This window comes from Henckelia pumila, chromosome 2 (genome assembly GCF_033568475.1).
Source record: "Henckelia pumila isolate YLH828 chromosome 2, ASM3356847v2, whole genome shotgun sequence".
NCBI lineage: Eukaryota > Viridiplantae > Streptophyta > Magnoliopsida > Lamiales > Gesneriaceae > Henckelia > Henckelia pumila.
Window position 1 is genome coordinate 162,758,769 of NC_133121.1, and position 11,871 is coordinate 162,770,639.

The window sequence follows — 11,871 nt, forward strand, 5'->3', positions numbered from 1 at the left end:
ACCTTTGATTTTATTAGCCTCGGGCATAAAACCCAACCAATATAAACAGCGTTGCTGCAACTCATTTTTTGTGTATGAAGTATCTACACCAGTGATAGGAATGCCATCGATATTCAAACCCCAAATTATTGCAACGTCCTGTAGGGTTATCGTGGTCTAACCAACTGGAAGGTGGAACGTGTGTGTTTCTCGATGTCATCTCTCTACCATGGCTGTAAGCAAGTGATTATCATAATATTTTATGGGTCCACACTGTAATATACCATAAAAACCCATGCGAGCCAAACATAGACGAACATGATGGTGAATTCCTTTACTATACAATGTTCATAGAGAATGATCGGAACGACGTGGGGTATAAGTGAATCCATATTCTCGGCATTGATATTGTTCGAAATATGTCTATCTTGTAAATACAATACATTTTCTGCATTTTCCGTCATCCTACAATTAATAAAATATGGATGTAAGTTATATTATTTTTTATATATAAAAATAACTGATGACATTCAATAAAAACATCATACATACATTTATATTATTAATAATAAGAATTTAATAAAAATATCAAATTTTAGTATGAATTAGTGTGTGTGAGATTTTAAGTGGTTAAAAAATATAGTAAAAGTTGTTTTCGTTTTATAAAATATGTAATTATCATATTTCAATAACTTGATTTGATGCTCATCATTTTTAACAAGTTTTTTAAATTATCATGTTGAGTAATTGACGATTATCATATCAAAAAATTATTTAACTCAAGTCATTATTACACCATAATTTATTATTATTAACAATACTGACAAATAATATAACTAGCTTATTAATTACTATTTACTATTATTCAAGATCTTCTTACTCAAATTATTATTATTATATTATTTTATGATTGATAATTTATTTATTTTTTATTTTGTAATGCTTGTAGTATATAATTTAAAATAATTAAATAAATAACATAATTTTTTTTAAATAATTAAATCAATAATATTTAATTGTGTGATCTATAACATAAATAATTTTATAATTAATTTCATTATTATTTACAGTACTTTAATTATTATTGATCATTATACTAAAAGATATTATTTATTCAACAATAACATTGTGATCGTTACTACACTTTATTTAAAATTAAATTTAATATTCAAATTATTATTATTATTTTAGTAATTACAATAACTACATATTTATATTATTATTATTAAATTTAATTATTATATATATATAATATGTAATTTTAGTTATTTTTCCGGTTTGAAAATTAAAACTAGTTAAATTTTAATAATTAATATAATATTTAAATATTTTTTACAAATAAAATTTAGAAATTTTAATTATTTCCGATAGTTTTAAGACTATATTACTGACTAATATATGCATATATATTAAAAATATCTACTTTTGCTTCTATTTTTTGTAGGATAGTATTACGAAAAAATATAAACACTAGAGTTTAGTAAAAAAAAAAAAAAAATTGATCAATTTACATCTTATTTTTGTCAAAATAATTATTAACATTCAAAATTATTCATTTTATTATAATATATTTTATATTTAAATTAGAAAAATTTATTCATGACTAGTGTAGTATTTTCAGATTTATTTATTTTTAATAAATATATTTGAATTAATATACGTAATAGATATTTTTATAATTTCAGAATTATAAAAAATAACAAAAATAAAAAATAATCACCTTTACATAAATCTCTTATTACGTATATTAATTCAAATATATCTATTAGAAATAAATCTGAAATAATACTACACTAGTCATTAATAATCTTTTCTAATTTAAAATAAAATATATTATAATAAAATTAATAATATGAATGTTCTTTCAAAATAATAATAATAATATTGAATGTTAATAAATAGAAAATATTTTTAAACAAATTAGAACAAAATATACAACGAAATAAAAATCATAACAAAAAAAATTATTACAACAAACTAAAAATTAAACATAGGTGCTTACCTTTAATAAAACCCCGAATTAAATTATACTGCAACATTATTTAAAAATAAAATAAAAACACACGACTACATTAAAAATTTTAACAAAAAGCAAAAATAAAATGAACATTAGAAATACTTACCTTAAAAATAAGAAACACGATACAAAAAAGGAAGCAGATGGTATGCGAAACAAAATGATAGCATGGAAAATGAGCAAAGTGCCAATATATATATATTGAATCATTGAATAGGGGAGCAAGGAGTTGTTCACCCGTGAATTAAAGGTGTCATAATGACACCTTTATGAATCCGGAGCTATCATGGCAGAGAATCCGGGACAGTCTGTCCCGGATTGTACTAGATACAAAAGCATCTCCAGTTTACACTATTTTTGTTAATCTTTTTTAATTTTATATTATTTAATAAAAAACCCGACAACTGAGAGCAGATTAGGTCGAAAATTAGGAGAGGAACGAGGGAGTGTTGAAATCTCAAATTCACGATGTTATTTCCATTTTATGCAAAATTTTAAAAATTCTTATAAAAATAATATTTAATGTCTTTACCATATTTACTATTTTTTATATAATAAATAGCTAATCATGTTAGAAAAACTGTCATAGTCAAATTATAGTATTGATTAAATTATCCTTATTTAAAAATTATAATTACATGCAAATTGCAAAAGAAAAAACTAAAAATTTCCTTAAAAACACAGACCCAAAAGTGTTACCTAAAACCCACGTTTCTTCTGTTCAACCGTTCTGGAACTACAATGGTTGGAGGTAAATATATGTGTTTATCAGTAGACTCATTTGCATTGTCGAAAGAATGTGTATAGAAGCTTCCCTTAGTTCAGGATTATGAGCACAAGGCTGACACGAGAAGATGAGTTTCTCAGCATGATATGATGTGATAGATTGTGGGACATTTTCAGTACAGGTATGTGTTTAATTTCATTCAAGTTAACAGATAATTTTTCTGCTTCGGTTTTTAATTTAAATTTCCTTATTTTTTTATTTTATTTTTCAGTTACATGATGGTGATATCTCATATACTGATAGTGATATCCATTATTTGCATCTTGGTATACTCAAGTAAGTTTCTTTCAACCTGTTCGATTAAATGTGCAAAACAAAACTATGTTGCTATCAATTTGTGCAGTCGGTACGTATCTCCAAATTTTCTCTCTTATGACCCAGTAGATTTTTCCTTCTCACACTTCAAATTTGTATGTAACTCTGTTCAAATTAATTATATGTGCACATGCTTTTACATTACGAATATGCAATCATATAATTTGGAACTTATTAGATGACATGTAAATACATTTTAAATGTAAGACAATGTTTTTTTCATTTGAAATTTGATCTCATTTGATTTTATGTATGTATGAATCATGCTATAATATACTGTAGGTTTGAGCTTTACATATCATTTATGTCCAAATTTTGTTACATAATATTGTGTAAATACCATCATAATTTAGTATTCTCTTATGACTTATCAACCATAAATTTTAACTATCAAGTATATTCATAATTAAAAGAACTAGATCAGAATACCATGATCAAACAAAATATTTTTAAATAAAATCATATATACACATGACATATAAAATATTTATGTATTATATTACACATGCAACGCGTGTGTTCGGTGGCTTTTGGTAATCGATGATTATTATAATAATAATTATAATAGTTTACGATTGGGTATACATGTTGCGTGTAAGCTTTTGGAATTTCGAATGAGAAGCCTCTCCATTTCGAATTCGAATCTTGTACAATTCACTAACAACATCAGTAATCGTCATACGATCTTTGGGCGATGGTTGCGAGCATGCTACTCCTACTTCAAGAAGATAGGTTACACAATTCCTTATTATAGGATTATCCCTATATTCACGAGGAATGATTTGGTCCACAATATTCATCTCTTGGCTTCGCAAGGCGTGGCTAACCAAATGGTGGAGGCTAGGCTGATCGCGAAGTGCCACGTCGTCTGTCGGCCTTATGTTTGTGAACATCTCCAGCACAAGAATTCCGAAACTATACACGTCTCCTTGCGTTGTCATGGAGTTGGTAATCCCGTACTCTGCAAAATATACAACAAAGCTTCAAGTGTTACTTGTATTATAGTTTGATCCGTGTCTCGGATAATCGGAGAGAATAAACAACTTTTCATGGTGTTTATAGTTGTTTAGAGTGGTTCTCTATGTAGAAGAGAATACAAGCAAATTCACAGCTAGTAATCTCCTGATATTCTCAAATACTCAAATCCAAGTTTAGTTTTTCCTTTGTTTTGGGAGCCGGGAGATTTTTAAAAAAGGAAAACTCATACCTGGAGGAATATAACCTAAGGTACCCTTGATTGCCACCGAGCTGCTGCTTCCATCATACACTGGATATATGTTCGAAACAACCTTTGCCAACCCAAAGTCGCCCACGTGAGCAGTCATATTTTCGTCCAACAGAATGTTACTTGGCTTCAAGTCGCCATGAATGATGATGGAATCGGTGCCATGATGTAAGTATTCAACCGCAGTCGCGACGTCCATGGCTATATTCAATTTCTGAGCTATGCTAAGATTTCTGATGCTTTCGTTATGCAACCATTTGTCCAAGCTTCCCTTAGCCATAAATTCGTAAACCAATGCCATAAAACTGTTGCCGTGGAAGTCCACGCTTTCGCAAACGCTCAATATATTCAAAAGGTTTCTATGTCTGATTCCTTTGATTGCATTGCATTCTGAGGTGAAGCTTTCGGAAGCTCCTTTGATTTCAAGATTGAGAACCTTCACTGCCACTAACCCATGTTTGCCAGCAACAAGTCCTCTATAAACAGAGCCGAATCTTCCAGACCCGAGGAAATCGGCTTTGGAGAATCCATAAGTGGCTTTTACGAGATCTGCATAAGATACCTTTAAAAAGAATTCTGGAAATGATGGCACCAAAGGTTCAACTTGTTGTAATGCTAGTCTCCTACAAAGGAATATGCCGATGCACGTTGAGAGCGCAAGGGATACGGCTCCTGCACCCAACGCAGCGATCAAGATTGTCGATAGATTCGAAAATTTTTTCTTCCTGGAATTTGTTGTAGATGAGCAAGGAGGAAGCCTTAAGAAAGCCAAACCTCCACACAAATTCTCGTTTCCTTGCAGCGAAATCGCGTTTTCATTCTGAAAAACGCCTCCCGTTGGCACTTGTCCATGCAACCTATTGAAAGACAGATTCAAATTCTTGAGCTTCAACTCATAATTTCCTAGGAAACTTGGGATGGGCCCTGATAAATTGTTTTGTGAAAGGTCCAAGTCATCCAAACCCTTTGAAGCATTAACAAGTGCATCAGGTATTTGTCCTTGAAGAAAATTGTTTTCGAGGTGAAGCCAACCCAATTGATCACAGTTGCCCAAATCTCTTGATATAACTCCTGATAATCTGTTATGAGACAAATCCAAGACTTGGAGATCACACGGTGATCCTACTAAAACAGAACCCGTGAAAGCATTGTGGGCCAAGTTTAAAGAAATGGAAATGGATGAAAGGCTGAAAATCTCTCGAGAGATTTGCCCCAATAGATTGTTGTTACTTAAATTGATAGATCTCAACTGACGGAGATGAACAAGTGATCCTGGAATTTCTCCTTCGAACCCGCAGTTGGACAAAGATAACACGTACAGATTGGTTAGATTTCCTATCTCAGGGATTATGAGTCCATTGAAAGAATTGCTACTCAAGTCAAGAAATTGGACCCGCCTCAAAAGACCAAATTCTTTCGGGATTTCGCCATAAAAGCTGTTGTCTCCTAAAGTAAACTCTCTAAGAAAAGAAAGATTACCTAAATGGGGTGGAAGGGATCCCACGAGCCTTTGGGACATCAACTTGATGGATACCACTCGTCTTGGATACGTTTCGCTACACCAAATTCCTTTCCAATCACAAAAGTGCACAGTTTCATTCCATGACTTTAGAGCCCCTAATGGATCATCGTCTATGGCGTTCATGAAAGCCAGCAGAGCTGCAAAATCTGTTTCATTGCTCAAGCAAGTCGCAGGAGTAGCGGCCAAATACAAGAACATAAAGCTTAACGCTAGCAACTCCATCAAATGAGTGACACTGATAGAAATTATAGTAAGCTTTGCCATTGTTAGTTTTTTGGTGTATAAACAATATAACAAATTGTCCAATTAAGTTTCAACCCAACAGGTCTTTTGTGGGTTCTCCAAAAACGAATGACATTAAATTGCTTGACTTTGAATTGGCCTTGCGTCCACATTTGAGTTGTATTTGGAACACCAAATTGGTTGAAAAAAGTTTCCGTAAAATATACCCATACTTTTGTGCATGTCCACGAACAAATATATTGTGTTTGTTAAATCTAATCTGATCTAATCTATTTATAGTATAAAAATATGAATGATGGATTTGTGTTGTTTTACTACAATTTATTTCTAGTATAAAAATATGAATGATGAACAAATTTTTTGCATTATATATTTATTACAATACTCAGGGGCGGAGCCAGAAATTAATTTAGGAGTGACTAAAATTTTTGAAACGTCAACGTATAAATAAACTTCATTGAATATATAAAATAATAATAAATCAATTTTACATATTAAAGCGGTGCACGAAGATGTATTACATCATAATATTCGTCAATAATAAAATCTAAATTTATATTCATTGCAAATTCCCACTTAATGCCTTGTACATAGTGAAAGAAAAGAGCAAAAGAAAAGGAAGAAAAAAAATTAATAAGAAAAGAGCAAAAGAGAAGATTTGATTTTTATATATGTAGAGGAAGACATGAGAATTTTATAGTTTGGGCCAAAAGCACATAATTTTATCTTATAGCATACCGATAGCTGTTTGAGCCAAAATAGGCTTGGGCTACAGCCCAAGCCTACCACCCCCTCATTTCGCCTCTTACAATACTCAAATCTATTTTGATTATAAAAATTACGAATGATAGATAACGTTTTTGCATTATGTATTTACTATAATTTTCAAAAACTATGAATTATATGTATTAATTTCCTGGGCATTGTGTGGAAAAATGATGTAAAATTTAGGGTCAATTTTGAGATATTCAATTTGTGGCTCAATGTGTTGCTTATTCATTTAATTAGTGCGTTTATTTTTTGATTCATTGAATACAATATTTTAATCAATTTTTATCATATTCTTAAAGTCATTCTAAAGAAAATATGAGAAAAAAATGATAGATATAAAATATTTCTTCCATCTATTATTTTATAAAATATTGTTGTTAAATTTTTTAAGTAAATCATTCTTATTTTATTACTTATGAGTATTATCTGTGATGATTTTTTTATCATGGAAAATGTAAAAGTATGCGAGGTAAATTAAGAGGCAAAAAAAAAAAAAAAACTCTTGTGATTGTGTTTTTGGTTTTATAAACACTATATTACATTTATAAAGTTAACCATATATTCTTTTGTAGCATAAGTGCAATCAATAAATATTTGATATATTTTAATAACATTATATTACATTTATAAAGTTAACCATATATTTTTTTTAGCATAAGTGCAATCAATGAATATTTGATATAGAATCTTTATTATTATTGAAACTATTAACACCATTTTCACTATCAGAATAAAAATAACTATCCATTTAATTTTTTTAGTAAAATTTACACTTATACAAAAGTTGTGTCACCATATATGCTATGTTTCACAATTTATTGTACTAATAATAAAATAACACTATAGTAGTAAGAAAATAAAAATAATATGATATTTTTTTGAACTCATCAAACACAGTACTTTAACTGGTTTTCAAAGCATCGTACGACATTTGTGAAGTTCACTTATAATAATATTGTAATATAAGTATAATCAAGGAATAAACATTGACATTATCGATTTCATTTTTCACTATCACAATAAAAATAACTCATTATTTAAAACTTTTTCGTAATATTTACACTTTTACCAAAGTTTATTCAAGATAATATATGGATAAAGAGCATCATCATATATGTTATTTTCTTACATGTAAATGATACACGTATTAAATTTTCTTCAAATTCGTATATAAATGTATTTTTATATAATAAGAATAAACCGGGACTTTATTTTAGGGGAAAAATTACCTCTCACATGGATGATTTTATATCGATTAAAAATTTATGATTATTCTAAATATATATATATATATATATATATATATATATATATATATATATATATATATATTTCATAACAAATGAGGTATGTTATAAGATTAGGTTATTGCGTGCAATTAGAAAGGGTATTTAAGACATTATATATTAATAAACACAACAATTCTACAAAGTTTAAAACATACAAAATAACATATAATCATATCTATAAATTGATCATCCATATTTTTTTTATATTTTAATCAAAGTTGTATTCAAGGGTGCAAACGAACCGAGCCGGTTCGTGAGCTTTACGAGCCCGCTCGATAAATATTTAATTCGTATTCGAACTTATCGAACTCGAGCAAAATTCGAACATGTTCGAACTTTTTTTTGAGCAGAGCTCGTGCCAAAATCATTCTGTTCGATAGTTCGCGAGCCTTAATATTTAATTAATATAATATAATTATATAATAAATATATATACATTTCGAACCTTTTCGAACATTTCGAGCTTTTCGAACCATAATATTCGAGCTATAGTTCACGAATATGTTCGAATGTTTTGAGCCAAACTCGAACTCGAACTTCATTTCGAGTTGAGCTCGAGCCAAAATATTTGAAATTATCGAGCTTCGAATCGAGCTCGAACTCGAATATACTCTTATCGAACCGAATTCGAAACTTAAAATTTTACCATTATTCGGCTCGATTCGGTTCGTTTGCACCCCTAGTTATATTCATCCTCCACTCATCTTATCATAGCACCAAATGGTATACCATGATATCTTAGATACCAATCAATAAAGAGAAGCGAATTTTAGCAAATTCGGGTATGAGATTAGATTAAGGGGTAATTATTTTAAAATCCTTAAACCTAAACATAAATTTCTCCTAACTCCCTACATTCAAATTTTTTAGTTTGCACTCCCTAGTGGTCCCCAATTTTGATTAAACAAGTATTTAACTAATCTTTTGTACTTTGGCATTGTTTTACCTATCGAACCAGTTCATGTCGTGAAGAACTATTGGTTGCGCAAGGTTTCCAGTCTATATACTTTAGATTAGGGTCCAAAATGCTTCCGTAAAGTGAATCAAATTTAAATACCTCTTTGACCATAATGTCGTCAGGTCATACCTGCCGAGTTTTACGAAGTGCTCCTCACACTCCAACCACGCAGTCGCAACAGATGGTTTCTGCACAAGCTCCTTCAACGACACCCAGCACAGCCTTAATTCGTTTTCTACCTTAAGGCGTATGGTATATAAATTTAATTATAAAACATGAACATGAAAGAACAAGAGACTTTAGAAAATTTATTCAGACATAATATTATTACATAAATCAACTCCTTTGAAGAGGAGAAGACAACTTGTTTAGCTACTCATAGTAGCCTCGTTCTTGAAATACATAAACGCAAACTTATTACAATAGAAAGAGAAATATTACAACAATTTTATTCGTAAGAAAACTGAAGGAAATGATCGATGTCTTCAGCTTCCTCAAATGCATGTATTTATAGCTGTAGTTCCACTCGTTTCACCGAGAAACTTCAGGGAATCTTACTTCAGGGAATCTTACAGCTGTCTTGTATTTCTTTATGCCATTATTGATGACATCTTTTACTGGTGTAGGAGGCAGCTGTCTTGAATTTTTTATGCCATTATTGATGGCATCTTTTACTAGTGGAGGAATCACATTCCTGCCACTTTCTTTTGGCTTTATTCTCCTCACATGCCTGCTTTATTGTTGTCGGGGCATCTTTTGCTTTTGAAGTAGACCCCTGTGAAAACGCATCTTTGGTGGTCCTTGTCCACTTTTGCTTGTCTCGAAAAAATCCTTTCGATCCGTTCGGGGTCTAAAGGTTTTTCCAAATTCTGGCTCCTTCTGATTTGGGCATTCTGGGCAGATATTCTCTGACCATCATCCAATATGAGCCATGTTACAAAATTTTCGGCGAGTTTCTTTACTCCCCGGCAGCTTGTTGTTCCACAAAAGATTTCTCTTCTTTTCGAAGAGTTCTTCCGCAAATGCTGTAGTTTTTCCTGTCATTGTGTTCAACAGGAACGATCCGTTCACAGAATTCTGATAAAATTTGAATGGAAACTTGACTTTGTCCATCTCAATAAGACAGACCCAAATACCTCATGCCCTTCTGGTTGAGATCTCATTTTTCCCGAAAGTGGACACCAAGGGTATTTCTTCATTTTTAGGATCCTTGATAAATTTATGACTGTTTATATCAGGTCTCCTCAGCTTGATAAAATGAAAGGGTTCGTGTGATCCTTTCACTGTTGGTTCTGGAGCTGCACTAAAAAAATATAACTCAAGCATATCTCCTCTGGACAAATGATCATTATTTGCCCATGTTTCTTGGACTGCTTCCTGAATCCATTTTGGTAATTGTGATATCTCCAGAAAGCTTGGTGACATTGTATAAACTGAGGCCAAAGCCCCAAATTCATACCAGAGTTTTACATCTTTATGATTGACATTGTTTTTTAGCCAAACCCTTGGATATATTCCTGCAACATCAACCCTGCAAGTATTCGGGTTGATTTCATTCCTTGTATTCAATTTCTCCCACTTCTGTTGATAAACCTGGAATGGAGAAATAATAGATGGATTAGTATCAATCTTAGATTTGCCCTTGTCAGTGTTGGGCCTAAGATTGATCTCTTCCTCTTTTACCCCAGAGGCGGAGGGTTGACTTGATGAGTTATCCTCATCAATTGTTGCTTCATCCAGATCATCAAAGGCTGATGATAGATTAGCTCTTGTTTCTTGAGTTTTAGATTCCTCAACATCTTGTTTCACAACCGGTGGTTGTATTTCTTGTTCTTGTAAAACCAATGGTTTTAGTATATCTTGTTTATGAGAAACCAATGGTTTCTCTATAGCCTTCACAATTGGCCCTTGAATAGCAGCCCATAGTTGTGTTTGAGCTTGCATACATCCTGTAATTTGATTAGATACTTTGATCCGATTAGCTTGTTGTAACCTGCCGGCCATTTCAGCATTAATGGCTAACTGGTTGAACTCGTTTTGAAGCAACCCAAGGTGTTCCCTGAGATGCCTCTGCATTTTCAGGATGGAATCCACGTCACTGCCTTCCATCTCTTGTTAAAAAATCTGCAAGAATATTTTCATGAGATTTAATAATAACAATATCAAAAATATAATTTTGACATAATGCTTGCCATCTTAATAACCTAGCTTTCTCAGGTTTAGATTCAATCTTATTCTTTAGGAAAGCTTTTACCTGGGTGTTATCAACCTTCAGAGTGAATTTTTTAGCAAGTAAAAATAATGGCCATTTTTCAAAAGCCCTTTTAAACGCATAAAATTCCTTCTCGTTGATATGCCATCTAATGGCCTCAGATTCTGAAAAAAGACCGCTACAGTATCTGCATGGTATTTCCCCATCTGGAGTGATTTTGGTAAGGACTGCCGCCCACCAATCGTCGCTGGCATCCGTAAATAATACCAGATCATCTTCATCTACGGGTATAGCCATTTTTGGGAGATTCTTACATATCTCTTTTAATTGGTTTACCCCTTTAGTATGGTCATCGGTCCATATAAACCTAGCATCCTTTTTTAACAAAGGACTGAACACCTTTCTGTACATTGCTAGATTGTTAATGAACATCCCTGCAAAATTAACTACTCCAAGAAAACTCTGGAGTTGTTTTATATCTTTGAGTTTATCTGGAAAATTTTTTACCTTTTCCACAATATGGGGTTGTAGAATTATTCCAGTTTCATCAATC

The 11,871-nt window shown here is 31.4% G+C and overlaps 1 protein-coding gene across 1 annotated transcript; it reads right to left on the bottom strand.

Annotated features, from left to right (window-relative positions):
* Positions 1-3,667: 3,667 nt before the first annotated feature.
* Positions 3,668-6,109, bottom strand: LOC140878821 (putative receptor-like protein kinase At3g47110). The gene is made up of 2 exons (XM_073282448.1): positions 4,306-6,109; positions 3,668-4,059 (listed from the first exon to the last, which is right to left on the bottom strand). The coding sequence occupies exons 1-2, from the start codon at positions 6,107-6,109 to the stop codon at positions 3,668-3,670; spliced, it is 2,196 nt and encodes a 731-aa protein (XP_073138549.1).
* Positions 6,110-11,871: the final 5,762 nt, after the last annotated feature.